The sequence below is a fragment of the Ictalurus punctatus genome, chromosome 28, assembly GCF_001660625.3.
Source record: "Ictalurus punctatus breed USDA103 chromosome 28, Coco_2.0, whole genome shotgun sequence".
Lineage (NCBI taxonomy): Eukaryota > Metazoa > Chordata > Actinopteri > Siluriformes > Ictaluridae > Ictalurus > Ictalurus punctatus.
The window spans coordinates 10,107,578-10,126,689 of record NC_030443.2 but is presented as its reverse complement, the minus strand read 5'-3'; the positions used below and the strand labels follow the sequence as shown (position 1 = coordinate 10,126,689).

The following is a 19,112-nucleotide window of genomic DNA, read 5'->3' as shown; positions in this document are numbered from 1 at the left end:
ATATACTGTATATAGTGGGCTTCAAATGTCTGAGACCATTAGTGAAAATACTTCTATTTTGAATTTATCTAATTGTTCTTCTAATTATTCTAATTACTACATAGCAAACAATATGTGTATGTATAGTATGCATGATACCAGAAATTGACTTACATTCAATTTGTGCTTTAACCATCCTCTTGAACACAGATTTCCCATATTTTCCATTAAAAACACATTAAAATTAGAGTTTCTTGAGAAAATCAGTGGATATATATATATATATATATATATATATATATATATATATATATATATATATATATATATATATATATATATATGTATATATATGTGTGTGTGTGTGTGTGTGTGTGTGTGTGTGTGTATGTACATACATAAACACAATATGTGTATGGGTCAGACTGGGACAGAAAAAGAGAATAGATTTTAGTACCTTTCCATTTTTTTTGGCTGTTATTAAATACTAATTTGTAGTTGTGTCTGAAAAAAAGGGTGTGTCTGTCTGTGTTTTTGGAACAATGCCCTACCCATTTTCCCCAACCTTATTTCTCTGTGAGAATGCACATGTTATAACAAATTAAACAAATTTCAGTTTCCTTAATTCCCTTAACCTGAGGGGGAGGTGCACTTGTTCTGAGATAAATAGTAGAAGAGAAACCAGAGAATGAGAAAGGAGAGCAAGCAAGACGGACCATTCATTGACAACAGGTATGACCTTACGTATGTCATGCGCTCATAAATATTACATAAATCAAATAGAGAAATAATGTACAAATAACAGATCATACAAATAACATTATTTCTCTTTTACCTTACAGCCTTTAAAACGCATCTAGTATGTCAGGTGAGTGTATTGCTTTGACCTAATGCCTTTATTTTCTTCACTCAAATATTGATTTTATCATTCTAAACTATTAGTTTTTTTTCTCCCCCTGCATTTTATGATTTCTACCACAAAGACAATCTCTAATAGAATCTCAAGCCCCTGTCATGACATTTCACAACGAATTTGTTTCTCTGAACTTGAATTTTGATGTGTAGCTACGTTTTGTGGAAGTATTTTACGGAAAAGTACATGGTTGTCCATTCATTGTCCTCATAATTCAAAACATTTAGTCGACTGCATGTGTGACATTTGTATAGTTATTTACTATCAGCTTAGCTTAGTTAAATTGGTTAGTTGTATCTAAGAGCAAACTGACTGTTAGCTAGCTTACATGCATAACATGCATCAGGTCACATTAAATGACCTCATTTTAATTACTGAGTTGTAGTGACAGATCTGTTAGCTCTCTGCCAAACTCTCATATGGGCAACAGAACAGCATGTGAATTAAGAATATGCTACCTTGTCTATCTTCCAATTGAATCTTTTTTTTTTCAGGCATTTGCAATGGTAAAGAATTTTCATTCAGCAGTTTTCAGGAATGCTGTGCAAAATGCTATCTACCTTTACAACTATGTGTGAGGATTTATGGGTATTTCAAATGTCTAGGATGCTAAATGTTGTATAACATTATCGGCTCATGTCTCTTAATACAAGACGGATATTATCATTTGTAAAGATCCACCTACAAAAAAAAATTGTCAGATTTTTGTATTTCTATTTCTGCCATGAGCATCATTAAATGCAATTCCTTCTGACTGGATAGAACACATTCCTGTGAGATCCCATCTGTACTATCCTTTGTGTCTTAGGCTGATATATATATAATTAAAACTTTTGCTTTTCTTCAAAGCAAACGACAAATTTGCAGAAGAGTTCCTGCAGGCTCACAATGAATACCGTGGGCAGCATTTAGCACCACCTCTTACACTGAATCCCAATCTAAATCATTCTGCTCAGGCATGGGCTGAGAACCTGCTATCGATCAGAACCCTAAAACATAGCAATACCACCCATGGAGAGAACCTGTACTATAAATACAGCTCACCACCCAAAAAAATTACAGGCAAGTAACCAGTTTACTGCTTACTAGTTGGGTACTGGTCTTTCATGGTCTTTTACATGTCCTGAAGTAATGTTTTTCAACAGGACGTGTAGCGGTGGACAACTGGTACAGTGAAATTAAGAAATATGACTTCAAGAAACCAGGATTCAGCTCTGGAACAGGTGAAGCCACATAAAAGCACAGTGTTGCAGTAGTTATCTGAAAAAGCAGCTTAGATCACACTGGTAGATGGAGATACACATGGAGATCACACTGGTAGATAAACGTATATTGAATTTATGGTTCTGGTGGTTGTACCTCTAAGATTAGGTGTCTTTTTGAACATGTGCTATATATTTTAATAAAGACATGGGCAGAAGAACAAATAGCTTTATGGTTTCATGATACAGATACAGTATATATTGATGCACACTTTTGTTGGCCTTATAAGGCCACTTCACACAGGTGGTATGGAAGGACTCTAAGGAGCTGGGTGTCGGGGTGGCCACAGATGGGACTACAACCTTTGTGGTGGGCCACTATTCACCAGCAGGCAATATCAACAATCCTGGCTACTTTGAGAAGAATGTCCTACCTGTCCATTAATATGTAGTATTGCATACATAATTAACACAAAATAAACATTCCTGGGCAACTGTCTTGATTTCTGCATGATTTCCTCATAAACTATTAGTTAATCTTCATTTAATCTTAAAAATACATTTAACAAATAACATTCACGGCATGTTACATTGCTAGGTTTGTATTAATCAAATTGTTTAATCAATGTCTGTCATGGAAAAAAGCATGAAGATGAGACATTCACATAACAGAATTCTATTCACCTGCAATCTGAACCAATATCTTAAAAAGAGACTTCAGAGAGCCTCTGTTTTAAAAGTTAATAAGATGGTAATCGGTCACAAAATATATATTTGTCTTCAGTCAGTTACAATCTTGCAGCTTTATTATTTTCCCTGAAGTGGGCATCCAATAAACATCCTATATAGAATATCATATAAACATGATGTGGAACAATGATGTGACAAGGGAACCGCAGAGTATAAATGACCAGTGTATGTGGAAGGTAGAAAGGTTGTAAACGGAACAAAAAATGCAGATCTAGACAAAGATGACTTAATAATCCTGGTAAACATACAGTACATAATACTATTTTTTTCTGGAAAACAAAACATTGCATATCAACACCAAAGGGGTCATTTTATGAATTATGGTAGAGGAAGCAACACTGTGTGAGACTTCAGGTCCCTTTAGAATATACAGCAGTTTGTCATGGTATACTGGCATGATCTAAAAAGAGAATTTGTCATACAACATGATACTGATACAAAAAACCCACAATGAATCCGTTTCAACTGAATTCTTTATGTATAATCCCAAAGGATGACTTTCAATCAGCTTAAAACAATATCTGGTTGCTTTTCAAATAGCATTTGTATCATAGTTGTCATAGTCATAGTTCAATTCCTTATAAATAATTGTTCTACACAATCCATTTTTGTCTTCCCATAATGGTCCCTTTGGGGAATGTGAAATTATTCACAATTTTATCATTATATCTTATGTTTTGCAGACACCCAGCTTTAAATTTTAGTCCATACAACAGTTAACAAAATCACCCACCACAGGCCCATGTTCTATTTACCCCTCTGAAAGTAATAATAATAATAATAATAATAATAATAATAATAATAATAATAATAATAATAATAATGATAATAATAATAATAATAACATTAATAATAATAAAGTTTATTTTATATAGTGCTTTTAAAAAAGGCCTCTCAAGGCACTTTACATAAGAGTACAGTCATATGAAAAAACAAGTACACATGGAAATTATTGGGGGTTTTTGTTGACATATTTGACAAGCAAATATTTGATCCTCTTTGAAAAAGTGACTATTAATGAAGGTGATACACTCTATGAAATGACATGAAATTGGCATTTTGTAGTAAAAACAGATCGGTCACATGGAAAAAAGTAAGTACACTCCTACATTTATCACACCTTCAAATCCATAAAATTAGGTGTTCAGGATTGAGGACAGTGATCAGTACCTGCTTAGGGAGTGTAGGAGGAGCCTGTCTTATTTATACCCCTCTCATATCTAGTGTCTGGTTGTAGTATATGTGGTTATACTAGTGGATGTCACATGATTGGGGGGTGGGGGGGTGGGGGGGTGTTCTTAACCTGCTGAATGTGTAGGTGAATGTGTGCCTATAAGAAGTAAAGTTCCATTATGTTGTCAGTTTGACACAGCTCTCTTGAGTGTTTATTATTCTCACCACATGAACTCAAAAAAACAACAACATGCTGTCAGAAGATTCTCCCCAGTCTTTCCTGAAGGGAGTGAAGAGGATGTCTGTCGTGAGCTATAACTCTGCAGCAAGCGAGTGAAGCAGTACAGAACAGTAAACAGAAAAAAAGCACAATCTCTCGTCGATGCGGTGAGTGCTATAAAATAGAACAGAGCGATAGCGATGAAATCGCTGCAGTAAAATAACATAACACACAAAAAAAGTAAAGGAATAAAATACAGAGGTGCACCACGTGAATGAGAGCACAAGGAAGATAAACATGGAACAGTTCACTCCTCGTCACTCCTCGTCACCCCGTCACTCCTCCTGCTAACAGACAATAATCAGTGAGAACTGGCGCCGATGCACTCTAGATCATTTCACCAAGTTCCCCTGTTGCCTTGAAATGCAAGTTAACTCAACTTGAAGATTGCATTTATTTCAACTCAGGAATTAAAGTTCATAAAGTTAATACAACTACAGTGTTGTAGTTGTCACATCATTGATTTTTAAGTTGTCAAAGTTGCTTGAACTTTTAATCACTTGTTTTTTTCAACTTCATAGCTTGAGTTATCAATGCAAGAAAACACCCTTTACCTCATCTTACTGACATCCATTTCTATATTATTATAACTCACAGTTTCAAGTTAAAACCACTTTCCACATTTATACTACTTTTTGTATCAAGTTAAGAGGATTTAAATTCCAAATTTGTCCCATTTAGATGTCTAAGCTATCTTGGCGGATAATTACAAGTACAATCATCACATTAAATGTTGCAGTTTTTGAACACATTAACTGCATCATTTATTCTTTTTCCTTTATTTATTTCACTTATTCATTTGGTACAAGTACAGCTAATCTCAATATTAATATACCAGTCTGACAATATGCTGGCAGGGTGGGGTGGTATGTAGACAGGCTGGCAGAGTAGGGTGGTACACAGAGACACATGATTGGGTAGTACACAGACTGACAGGGTGAGATGGTACGCAGACAAACATACTGACAGGGTGGGGTGGTACACAGACAGACTGACAGGGTGGGGTGGTACACAGACAGACTGACAGGGTGGGGTGGTACACAGACAGACTGACAGGGTGAGGTGGTACACAGACAGACTGACAGGGTGAGGTGGTATACAGAGACACATGGTTGGGTAATGACAGGTTCATAAAAACTTGAAATGAACAAGAACAATGTTTCACATTGCTATATCTTGAACATGCCTTAACATATAAACAGGTGTGTTTTTACATGTGGGCTTCACATATGTTAACAGCTGGTGGTGCTGAGGAAAGCAAGTGGAGGTTGTATGATGAGGCAGAATGTGAGATAATAATAACAATATGAACAGAAACATTGTTGTACACTGTAAAGACAGAAAACATGGTTAATGAAACACAGTCCAAAATAACAGCTTCCTCCTGTTTATAGGCAATATCTCAGCAGTTTATTTCTCAGTCCATGGATCCTGGCTGAGCACTGGTCTGGTTTTATGTTTATAATTACCTTCCGAAAAAAGTCAAAGGAGTATTTCATATCTTTGGGTACGCCAGGTTTAGGCAATGGATGGCACCCATCAACATAGTGCCCCACAGTTATGGAACAGTCTTCCTATTAGTGTTCGGGACTCAGACACAGTCTCAGTGTTTAAGTCTAGGCTTAAAACATATTTGTTTATTCAAGCCTACCCTGACTAGATTCTGTTCTACTACTTCGCAGTCATAATAATCTTTTTTCTCCCTCTCTCCTTTCGCCGAGCCCCACACGAATTTATGGAGATACTAGAGATCCAGATCCTTTCTGCCTCTGGATGGAGCTCAAATCTTCTCTAATTCTAGACTGCCGGGACTACAGCTGCTCCTAAGGCCATACAGACTTCATATAAATACATAATGAACTTTTTCACACTAACTGTTGTTACCCAGATGACAATGGGTTCCCTTCTGAGTCGGGTTCCTCTCAAGGTTTCTTCCTCTTAAAACATCTTAGGGAGTTTTTCCTTGCCACCATCGCCACTCAGTGGCTTGCTCAGTTGGGATAAATTCACACCTTTAATATCTGTATACCATGTTGATATTTCTGTAAAGCTGCTTTGAGACATATAAAATTACTATATGCTATACAAATAAAATTGAATTGAATTGAATCGAATTGAACATGGAAAAGCCTGTTGGCACATCTCTGAGGTCAAGAAGGAAGATTTTCTCCTCAACTACCACAGGCACATTGAAGAGCTCCAAGGCAAATGCATCATGCAGTGGGTCTTCATGTACTATTAACAGTCCAACCTGCATTACCGTCATTATGATATCCAGGGTTCCTCCATGGGCCTGAAGATGTAAAAAGGTACACACACCTTTACATCTTTAACACACACACACACACACACACACACACACACACACACACACACACAAACGTGTGCATAATACTATTGCCTACACTGCTGCAGAAAGCTACAGATTAGGCCCCTGCATTAGCCCTCAACACCACCCAGTGTTTCCCTTTAGTTACATCCATCCATCCATCCATCCATCTTCTATATCGCTTTATCCTTTTCAGGGTCACGGGGAAACCTGGAGCCTATCCCAAGGAGCATCGGGCACAAGGCGGGGTACACCCTGGACAGGGTGCCAATCCATCGCAGGGCACAATCACATACACATTCACACACCCATTCATACACTACAGACACTTTGGACATGCCAATCAGCCTACCATGTATGTCTTTGGACTGGGGGAGGAAACCGAAGTACCCGGAGGAAACCCGTGCAGCACGGGGAGAACACCCATTAATTACATATACTACTAAATTTAAGACTTTATAGACTCAGATTAAACATGCAAAACATAATAGGATAAACAAAAACAGGATATAGTTATTATCAGTGGTAATCGTTTTTGCACAATTTCAGTAAAAATGAGTCTGGCTTTTACTTTAAGCGCAGTTCAACTTAAAGCACACATGTATACTGTGAAATGTGTCAATTCAAAGTCACTTACCTCATACACCCTGATTATTTTGGGTGGAATCCTCTGAAGACCGAGCAAAGCAGCTGTTCTTTAGTTTTGCTTTGTCTCCTGCACACAAGGGCAAAAGTAGTTGGATTCATAAACTAGAATCCTAGTTTTACTCGACAATAGGAAAAGTTTTTTATGCATTATGTACCTCCTTTTGAAGACACTGAAGAACACTGCTCAGGGTCAGCTTCCTGCTTGATCCAACAGCTGCTCTGTACACCTCCAAAAGCCTTGGCATCATGGCATCTAGTCCATGCAGAAAAGACTCCACCAGGTCTGTAGTGACAATCCTTCTGAACTCAGCACTTAGCTGAAACAGACAGATGACAAAACACCAAAGAAAAGGGCATGAGTGAGGGAAAATAAGAGCAGCATAGAGATAAGGGTAGAAACACAAGGAAATTACAAATAGGAGCAAATGCAAGAGTACATGCTTCCTGACATCAATGCTGTATTGACAAAATACAGGATGTCTGTGCTGTATTTGGTTGGAAAAGCATTACCTGTCTCCCACTAAACAAGGCAGGCCATCTTCCATGACTGCAGAGATGAGTGGTTTATCACCAATGATTTCTTGTCTTCACTGTGAGAATGTTGCAATCATCAATTCATCCAGCAGCTGTGAATCTGGATTTCTCTTCTGCACTTTGGGAAGCATGGTCTGGTGATCCTTTTCTGATTTGCCCGCAGTTCGTCCCGCAGATGGCTCTGGCAAGTAGTGGATCTCTCCCTTTTTGACTTCTTGACTGCCTTGTTGCTTCCCTCTCCCAATTTTCTTTCATTCACAATGACTTCAGGGCATCCCACTGCCATCATGCTCTGATGGTAATTGTCCATCTTCAATCTCAAACCGAACACCCAGCAATACAATCCTTTACCTGACCCTGGCTCCATGAGACAAGGGTGCTTTGCAACAAGAGATTTGGCTACGCTTTCATAGTGGTCTTTGGATAAGCAGTGATTTTGGACATGGAATCAGCTAGTCTGTCTAGTATTTCACTCTTCACACTTTTTGAGATGACCATCACAGTTCCATCCTTGGCATAGGCATTATTTGCTGCCCTCAGCTGAAGCTCAATATCATGGGAGAAAGCTGGAATTACAAAGCGATCGAGCCACTGTGTTGAATCACAAATACCTGGGGAATCGATGTTTGCAGTAGGGATATCACTTTTTTTCAGACCAAGTACAAGCACAAATACTTACCGATACCAAGTACAGATATGAGTACTTCACAATTATAACATTACAGTTCTTACAATGTTTTATCTTCATCAGATGTTCTTCACTTTCTGACTGTAACAAATCAAGTATACAGCTTGCTGTTGCTGACATTTTAACTTTCAACTTTTTGTTTTTCTGAACAAACATGGCACTGCTGCCCATTTCACATAAATGTAACCTGTAACACATTCAGTGGATTTCAGTACCACCCAACATAGTACCACAAAGTCATAATGGCAATTTTGTTTTCCTCATTCTCTTTTTCACATGCTCAGTAAAAGTCTCTAAAAAAATGCTCAAAAGTCTGTGAAGCACTGTCACAGCAGGAATCACATCTGAAGCCAAAGCATCAGAGGAGCTCATTTTTCAGGCTAACTCCTCAAACGGAGCAAGAACAGATAGAGTCTTTTCTAGAAGTGTCCACTGGTGAGCGGTGAGATTGTTGGGGAGCTCATATACTGAACCAAATATTCCCAGAGCCCGCTTCTGCTCGATGAGAGAATGTACCATGTAGTACATGCTATTCCTGTGGCTCTGCACGTCTTGCTGGAGTCTCCTTATAGGCATGTTGAGCTGCATCTGAATGTCTTCCAGCTGGGAGTAGGATAAGGTGGAATGTTTAAAATGTCCCAACTATATTACGTCCGACTGCCACCACATCAGCAACACTCTTCTGAGCCAAAACACCCTCGTTAACAGCCAGCTGGAGGGTCTGAGTGGCACATGGCAAGCTAGGTAGTCCAGCATCACTCATAGCCTTGATCATGTTGTTGGCATTGTCCCGCAACACAACATGAACATAACTTTTTGGAATGCCCCACGTCTGAAGCATGTCATCAAACGCTCCTACTATGGCTTGGCCAGTGTGCGAACCCCTAAACTGCGTTGTTTGTAAAACGACTCTCTGGGGAGTAAAATCCTCATAAATCCACTGTGCTGTTAAACTTATAAAGACATTAGGCTGACACTGCTAATCCAAATATCAGTGGTAAAGCTGAAGGCCAAAATTTCCTGCAACAGGTTCCTGATGTGCTTTTTCACCAAGTCATGCAGCTTTGGTAATGCGGTATCTGTAATGTGGTGACAGCTGTGAATCTCATACTTCGGCTCAAGTACACCAAGAAGACGACGATATCCTGTGGGTTGTCTCTGGACATTTTCCCTCGCTTCTCCAGCGTTTGCTGCAACATTGATTGATGCTGTTTCTGGCTGCTAACATTAGCAAACTCTTTGAACTCGGCGTTATGTTTGTTCTTTAGATGTTTAATCAAATTGCTTGTGTTAAATGAGCTATTTTTTTTACCCCTCCTCTTGACAGTTTAGCAGAGCATAGTTTGCAGTCTGCTCTACTTTTATTATCATCACTTATCTTAAAATATCTCCAAATTGCTGACATTGCATTGTACAGTACAATAAAAGTATGCTCTGCAGTAAAATGAATATAACTGCATTGGTCAAGCACTCACTATGCTGGTTTAACAATTAAGAGTGTGTTTAAATGTATGACATAACCCTCCCTTATCAAACATTACCTTAATGTAACATGAATGTCCTCGGAGTTATGAGCAGCTTTCCTTCAACAGCGTATGCAGCAAGGGGAATGTGGTCATTCAGACTGTCAGGATTAACAACCACTGTTACTGCAGGGTCCCGTTTGACAAGCTGGTAACACCTGAGATGCTCCAGGAAGGCTGCTGTGAATAGTTCCATAATGAATGATTCACATCCATCCACTGCACAGATCGCCAGTACTCTCCCAAAATCCTGCAGTATACTTGTCTGTCCCAATGAGAGCACCATTCCTTTAGAGTATTTTGTCCCATTTAAGTAAGCAATAGAGCTGAGTGAAACAGAGTCCAGACCTTTAAACTTAGTGGATATAGCCTCTCTGATAGCAGCATCTAAGATTCCCACAGACAGAAGTCTCAATGCTTAGCTTGAAAATAGTTGGCATCTCCAAATACGCCAAAATCAGTTGATGTCTTGTAGCCAAAGTGTGCAGTATATTTTTGAAGTTACCAGCATCATGAACCACTTTTTTAAAGAATGAATGTTTAGCCTCAAATCATATTGTTCAGAACTCAATTATGACCAAATTTCTTCATCAGCACAGGATAATGTTCATGATAATGATGCTTGGGGCGTAATTTAAAACCAGGAATTATTTCTAAAAGCAACTGTCTGTGGTCTGAGATTTTGGCTGGTTGGTAACAAAGAGTTTCTGTTGTGAATGTGGGGCTGCATAACAGTTCCACAATGTCTTTCAATTCAAGGGACACAGGCCAAGTTTTTTTCACTCTCTGGAATACAGTGGCCAATTAACAAGGGAAGAAATCTAAGAAGGATCCAGTTTTCATGTCCATTGCCACCTACAGTTCCCTTTTTTGAAAAGATTGTTTGTATTGTCTGAGGTCTGTTAGTTTTGTCAGAGAACTGAAAAGGGAAATGATGTTATTCTATCATTAAGATCATTCAATGTGAAATAATTTTTACTAATCAGATCTGACCGATATACGCAGAGTTCTACAGTAACAATTCAATTCCAACAAATAGTGCAGAAAATAAGGTGGGAAACCCTTTGCAGGATGAAAGTGGGAAAGTCTTCTTAAAGGACAGTCTTTCTTCAAACCATCAACACATCAGGCATTAGTCGTCTTAAGCACATTAACAGCATCATCAAACAATTCTGGTGTTCACAAAGTAAAGGTCCCATTTCTGACATCATGCTGCTGAATATGTACACCATTAGCCAAACAAAATCGGCAACATTTTTCAACATTGAAAGATTCTTGAAATCCAGCACTTGAGTGTGCACTCAAGTTGTCAGCAGACACATACAAAACAGTACCTTTGATTGGAACCAATTGTTTGTAAAAAAAAAAAAACACCCGTGGTTTCTAAATGCTGAAAATCTCTTATCAGTGGCTGCAAAACCCGGCAGCACTGGAAGGCTGGGCAGGACAGAGGGATGGCCTCCTCGGCCAGGCAAGGCAGCGGGACGGCCCCCTCGGCCGGGCAGCAGGGCAGTGGGACGGCCTCCTTGGCCGGACAGGGCAGGAGGACGGCCTCCTCGGCCGGGCAGGGCAGGAGGACGGCCTCCTCGGCTGGGCAGGGCAGCAGGACGGCCTCCTCAGCGTGCAGGTGCTCCACAGCTGAGACCTCCCTGTAGGCCTCACGCTGCAGCTCTGAGGTCACCATGTTGACCCTAGGCGGGAGCTCCACAGCTGAGACCTCCCCGTAGGCCTCAGGCTGGAGCTCTGCTATCACCATTGCCCCCCCCCCCCAAAAAAAAGTTCTGGGATAGCCTTCAGTTCCGGACTGGGCAGCGAGACTGGATCTTCAGCAGGGCAGTAAGGTGGAGCGCTGTTTGGCGCTACGGGACGGGGGCAAAGTACCTCCAGATTGCGGAGTATTTGATCCATCTCCGCGTGCCACCGCTTCATCTGCAAATCCTCCTGCTGCCTCCTTTGCGCAGCCTGGTAATCCTCCGGGCACGGGAAGTCCCAGTAGTACCAGTAGCTTTGCTGGCTGCATGGCGTTGTATGATTCCCCTGCAGTGGGAAGCTCCAGGAGTTTGGGTAGCTTTGCTGGCCGCGTGGCGCCGAATAGCTCTCTGGCAGAGGGGGCGTGGGAACTTGCGGAGATGGTGACATGGCGCATGGGCCGGCTTTTTTTGGTTTGTTTTTTAGTATAATGTGGGATTGGCATTTTAGGGGTTAGTTAGGTGTTCACGGAAGAGGTGGGTGTTTAGCTGTTTTTTGAAGATGGTGACAGATTCTGCGGTCCAGATTGAGGTTGGAAGTTCATTCCACCTCTGAGGGACGGTTAGTGTGAAGGTTCTGGAAAGGGACCTTGAGCCACGCTGAGTAGGAACAACTAAGCATCGGTCATTAAACAATCGCAGATTGCGTGAGGGAACATAAGCCTTCAGGAGAGTGTTGAGGTAGGGCGGTGCTGTTCTAGACAAGGTCTTGTACGTGAGCATCAAGACCTTGAATTTGATGCGGGCAGCTACAGGAAGCCAGTGGAGGGAAATGAAGAGGGGTGTGACATGGGTCCTTTTGGGCTGGTTGAAGACAAGGCGTGCTGCTGCATTCTGAATCATCTGAAGTGAGCTGATGGAGCTGGCTGGGAGCCCCGAGAGTAGTGTGTTGCACTAGTCCAGTTTTGATATGACAAGAGCCTGGACTAGTATCTGTGTAACCTGTTCAGTGAGATAGGGTCTGATTTTCTTGATGTTGTACAGAATGAACCTACAGGACCGTGCAGTTGTTGAAATGTGGTATGTAAAGGTCAAGCTGCCATCAAAAATCACCCCAAGCTTCCTGGCTCTCCTGGTTGGCTTGTGTGATTGAGCCGAGCTGTACAGTGAGGTTGTGGTTGATTGAGGGACAGGCTGGGATGACGAGAAGCTCAGATTTTGCCAAGTTGAGCTTAAGGTGGTGTTCCCTCATCCAGTCCGAGATGTCAGACAGGCAAGCAGAGATTCGTGCAGAGACAGATGGATCATCAGGTGGGAAGGACAAATAGAGCTGGGTGTCATCAGCATAGCAATGATTTGAGAAGCCATGAGACTCAATCACCTGCCCTAGAGATGTAGTGTAGATAGAAAAGAGCAGTGGACCCAGAACTGACCCCTGAGGAACTCCAGTTGTGAGTTGCTGAGTTTCAGAAATGCCTCCCCTCCACAGTACCTTGAAGGATCTGTCTGAGAGATAGGATTCCATCCAGTGCAGAGCCGTTCCGGTGATGCCTAGGCTGGAGAGAATTTATTTTAAAGTTCAGCTTGAGTTTGAAATGCATTTAAGCAGTCTTTACAAATGCATACAAGGCCTGACCTCCTCTGATGATGTCCATGACACTCCATGAAATGCTGTATTAATCTTCATTGGCCATTGGTGAAAAATGCACAAAACTTACATTTCCACTTTATTAACTGGAAATACTTGTTGATTTCTGTAAAAAAAAAAAAACAACAACAAAAAAAAAGTCACGCATGTTGCTGAAACCTCAACTCGAAAAAATTATCCAAGATTGCACAGCTAACTTAACAGACGGTGGTGTTTCTCAATAAATATAATTTGTTTGCCTTTTTTCCCTTAGATTTTTAGAAAACTTTGTGAGAAATCGACTCTGTACAATCTAAAAACTCCATTATTTTAAACAAAAAATAAGTCTGAAGTGATTTGTGAAGTGTCTGCTAGCTAACTACAGTGACAAGTGCCCGTGTGTGTGATGAGGCAAAATGTCCCCTCAAATATACATCCCTCAGTATGCTCCACATTATCAGAAAGAAGTACCAACATAAAATCCACTATCAAAAGATTTTTAATAAATCAATTTAGCTACTTACTACTCAATACAAAATACAAAGAGCAAGGCAAAACATGGTTAGCCATTCTGATATGAACCTCCCAGCCAAAGAGTTAACTTTTATCCCTGAGCACCAGTAACAATAGTGGATGCTAGCACACTAACGTTAGCTAACTAATGCTAGTTCTCTAAGCTACCTCGTGTTTGGTTGGGGAGGGGGTGTTGACTTTTGGTGGCTCATGAAATAAAAAATTAATATCGCGGTCACTTTTAAAAGCTAAACCAATCATCAATACCTTTACGTTCATACTTTTAATGAAAAGCATGAATTAAAAAATGACTGATAATTCTTAAGGGGGGGGGGGGGGGGGGGGGTGGCGGGTCAGGGCTAAGTTAGCTTAACAGGCCGTGGATTTCTCCTTTCCAGGCTGTTAAAAAGACGTGCATAATTTTACTAATTGTATTACATTACTACGTCTATGGTTAATAGAAAATATTTGATTAAAGATATAATTTGAACTTACCTCCTGGCACTGCAGTTCAGCGGGCAAAATGTTTCACACACTCCACTCCAAAATCAGAAAGACTGAGCTGTTTGTGCCCCGATTCACACTTGTAACGTTACTCCCTCCACCGGTGGCACTAGTCCTTTCTTGTTTACCACAAAAGTGGCTATATTTTTGTTGGAATTTGAATACACGACTTATCTGCAGTGTATTAGTCATGGGAATACAAAATGATGCTGCTGTTCATGCCATCAAGCACATAAAGAAAATGGATACCAAACGGGGGAAACAGCTGAGTACAAAACACATGCCTGTACAAAAGATGCAATTTTCAAACCAGAACCTGTGAAAAAATGCAGCAATGTGCACCCCCCACAAGAGACCCCTCAGTGTCCAGCTTATGGAGCTTTGTGTCATACCTGCAAAAAGTGCAACCATTTTGCTAAAATTTGCACATCAATGCAAAGCAAGAGCACAGCTACACATAAGCACACAGAAGTTGATGCTTTATTTATCGGGTCTGTCACATGTGCAGATGCTGAAGTCAAATGGCTGACAGACAAGGGCTGATTTACAATGTTCAGTATAAGGAATGTTGCAGTTAAGTTCAAACTTGACACCAGTGCAGAAGCCAATGTACTGCCGTTATCAGTTTTCCATAACATTCCAGGGCCAGGGCTCTTGCAGCCTACCAACTGCATTTTAGTGGCATACGGCAGTGTGAGACTCAAACCTGAAGGAGTTGTCATGTTGCCATGTGAGACTGCCAGCTTGAAGGCCAATCTTCAGTTCTTCATCGCCAACCAATCACCTATGCCAATGAGTTCTATGCACATCGGTGCATGGCATATTTCCGGTGAAATCTCAGGATGTTCGATTACTTCTGCTGATCGTAGAGTGCTATGGTGGTACAGAAATGCTAGTCACTAAAACAGCCACAGCTAATTTTGTTGATGCTGGTTTACTTTATATAAATATATGCATTTATGTTTACTTAATATCAAAATGACATGTAAACATATGAAGGTATAATTTCAAAGACAGGGGGACAGCACCTCTAGCCACCACTGCTGTGTGCCGCTGTGTACAGCATCTGCTAAATTTAACACTTTTCTCAGTTTCCACGCATTTCCCAAAGACAAGGAAATACAGAAGAGGTGGGTAGTTAATATATGACAAGACAATTTTACAGTTACAAACCAGACAAGCGTGTGTGGCGGACATTTCCAAAGTACAGACTTGATTGAGCCTCTGACTCCAGACATCTGAAGAATGGAAGACTATGAAGACTGTCCCAGTGCTTTTTCATGGGAACAACTTCGCCCTTCCAGGATACTGCCAGCTTGTACTTGACTGAAGATGGAGTCCATAAGTGGCTTGTCAGGTGAGAGATTCATTATGCAGATAAGGGGAAGAGACCCTGGTTTGAAGTCAGCATTGGCAGCTTTAGGGTCGAGGGTTGATGGGTCTGGCAGCTCATCACTGTAGACCTTGTATAGTGCAGATCTGGAATAACATGATCAGGCAATCAATAACTATTTTTGCTGCACAGTATAGTGCACTGTTTACACTGACTCTGCATACCTGATTCCACTTGTTGACGTAGCACCTGTTTTCGGCTTCACTACCACTATGACATCCACCACTGCCGGCTTCACTCCCTATTTATTAGATGCCATTAAGACTATGGCGAATTTAATTGATCCAAACCACTGTCCGTGGTTTATGCCACTTCTGTTCCATGTGGGTGCATGAAAGGACAGGAGGGACGACAGACATTCCATATTCAGAGTAATGGGCTGTCTGGTAAAGCAAAGCAGTCAAATGGTTACACATCCTACTCTCAGCCACACAGGAGCAGGAGCTGTTAACCAGCACAACTGGCTCTGAATCACAAAATGTCAAGTGAAATACACAGAAACAAAAAGTGTTAATGGGTTTTTAAAAAGTAGATTAATCAAGTACATGAGCTATTCAGCAACAAAGTTGGAATCATGTGTGTCTATGCGTGGAACACATAAAGACAACAACAGTTTTGAGGTGGAACATGAGCAGTTTGAAGGGTAGCTGAGTAAGTGATACTTTCTGCATCAGCAGCCATCATGTCAGGTAAAACTACATTTCATATCATTATTCTTCAGATTTTAAAACAAACTCCCATTTGTTTACAGTGTTATAGACTAACTAGAAAGCAAGCCAACTTCCACACTCTGCCATCCTGTATCTGCATTGCCACTGTTTCAGCTAGAATTTGCAGTGATAATGCCGTGTCTACCTGTCGTAGATAGAACTGCATTATATATTTTATTATTCTTAATTTTGTACAATAATCATCCATACTAGCTAAGATAACATCTGTGCTTCTGTGGTTATCCAACCTGAACTGTGGTAACGTTATAACAATAAAAATTCAGAACATGTTCAACAGAACTTTGAACGTTTAAGCTAGCAGTCCTACTCTCAGTTGGTGTGGTGTCTCTGCTTTCTTCATAGAGCGGTAGCAGTGAGCTCTCACTGAGATCTCATTTGTGGCCCTGTTTTTACCTGACACTTTAAGACAAAATTACAAACACATTAAATGGCAAACATTTCTACTAACGTGATTAACTTGCTGCTGGACAGATCTTGAAAATAACAGCACAATGTTAGTTCTACTAGTTCAGGCTAGCTGAACTTACCTTCATTATTGCAGAGATAAGAAGACACATAAAACTTGAAACCTTTCTCAAGTTAGTTCTGTAGCATTGTACTGCACAACTGGACAATTCTTCACACATCATTGATTGTAACTTTGGGCAAATCCAGCAAACAAAGAGTAAACTTTTACGACTGTCATAATCCCGTTTTTCTCTGCTTAGAATCTCCCCTACCGGAAACTGAAGAACGGTCTTGTGTCAAACGCGGAAGTTACACATGCATAGAGCCTATCCTCAGCCGAGAGGCCTGTGATGAGCTGCAGCTGGGGAGGAGGGTGAAGACACTGAATGCAACATCCCCATCCACCAAAGAGGAACTTGTGGAGAAATACCCGATGGTGTTCAATGGTCTGAGTGAATTTCAAGGACAGCACCATATCCATATAGACCCTATGGTAGTAGTAGGTAGTGTAGTTTCAGCTACAGAAAGATTCCACTATCAGTCATGATCAGACTGCAAACCATGCAACAGCAAATAGTGGGCAGGAAGGTAATTGCACCCGTGTGTGAGCCAGCTGAATGGGTGAACAGCCTTGTCATAACTGAGACAAAGGATGAATCACTGAGAGTGTGCTTGGATCCTTGTGACCTCAACAAAGAAATTCGTCAACAACATTACAGCATGCCGACACCAGAGGAAGTCCAGTGTAACCTTCTGGGAAAGTCAATTTTCACTATATTCTATGAGAAAGACAGCTACTGGCTAGTAAAGCTTGATGACTTGTCCTCAAATCTCTGGACATTCAACTCACCCTGAGGTCGCTACGGAATTAGGTCAGCCAGCAAGGTGTTTCAACAGGAAAACTGTGAGACCTACAGAGATATCGAAGGGGTGAACATAGCAGATGACATGATCATCTCAGTCTCATCAGATAAAGAACATGCAACCATCCTACACATGGTAATGGAGAGAGCTAAAAAAGCAAATGTGAAGTTCAACAAAGATAATATTCAGTACAAAGTGGACTCTGTGAAATATATGAAGCACGTTATAACTTCTGAAGGAGTGAAGCCAGATGATGATAAGGTTTGAGCCATTGTGGAAATGCCAGCACCAGAGGACAAGCATAGCCTCCAAAGGCTGATTAGCATGATAAGGTATCTTGCAGAATACATACCTGATAAAGCCACACTGACTGCACCGTTAAGTCAGCTCCCCAGAAAAGATGGCATGGTGAACATGATGTAACACTGCAAAAGCAGAAAGTTGCTCTCATACAAGCACCAGTACTCAAGTTTTATGATCACACCAAGCATCTCACTATACAAACTAATGCTTCAAAAGATGGCTTGGGTCTGCTGCAGGAAGGAAGTCCACTTCTCTATGTATCCAGAGCATTCTCAGACACAGAGTGTAATTATGCACAAATTGAAAAAGAATAGCTGGTGGTTGTCTTTGCTGTCAGTACATCTATGGAAGGGCTGTCACCGTCCAATCTGACCACAAGCCTCTAGAGTCTATATTCACCAATCCTCATTGCAAAGCACCTGCGAGGCTACAGAGGATGCTGTTGCAACTGCTGCGATATGATTTTCATATTACTTACACTCCTGGTAAGAACATGTTCATCGCTGACACACTGTCCCATGTGGCTGTAAAAGACCAGCCGCATGAAGAAACATCTGACTTGAGCAGTGAGAGAGTTGTCTATGGCATCCAAGCAATGGTGTAGCATGCAGACATGCTACAGCGCATGAAATATGCTTGAAAGAGGTGTGTTCTTGACCTGCTGAACATGTAGGTGAATGTGTGCTTATAAGAAGTAAAGCTCCATTATTTTGTAGTTCCACTCAGTGTGATGAAATTCAACAGGCTGTAGCCAGAATACATAACCAGGGCTGGCCAGTAAGAAGATGTCATGTTGAAAGCAAGCTCTCTTGTGTGTTTATTATTCTCAGCACACAAGTGGCACAGATTTCAAATGACTGCTAATTTGTCCAGGACTGGCCGTCACAGCAAATTCAGCCCCAAAGCAGACTGTCTCATGCAAAAAGAAGTCTCCAAGAACCCCAAAATTTCATCACAGGCTCTGCTAGTAAGTCTTGCAACTGTTGGTGTCAAAGTGCATGCTTCTACAATCAGAATGAGATT

General features: G+C 40.8%; 2 protein-coding genes across 2 annotated transcripts in view; both read left to right on the top strand.

Moving 5' to 3' along the window:
• Positions 1–19,112, top strand: part of zgc:55461 (beta-tubulin family protein) — a 178,049-nt gene that overhangs the window by 144,588 nt on the left and 14,349 nt on the right. The window lies entirely within an intron of this gene.
• Positions 670–2,580, top strand: glipr2 (GLI pathogenesis-related 2). Its single transcript, XM_017459545.3, has 5 exons — positions 670–711; positions 822–847; positions 1,742–1,954; positions 2,038–2,115; positions 2,385–2,580. The coding sequence occupies exons 2-5, from the start codon at positions 841–843 to the stop codon at positions 2,537–2,539; spliced, it is 453 nt and encodes a 150-aa protein (XP_017315034.1). The 5' UTR covers positions 670–711; positions 822–840; the 3' UTR covers positions 2,540–2,580.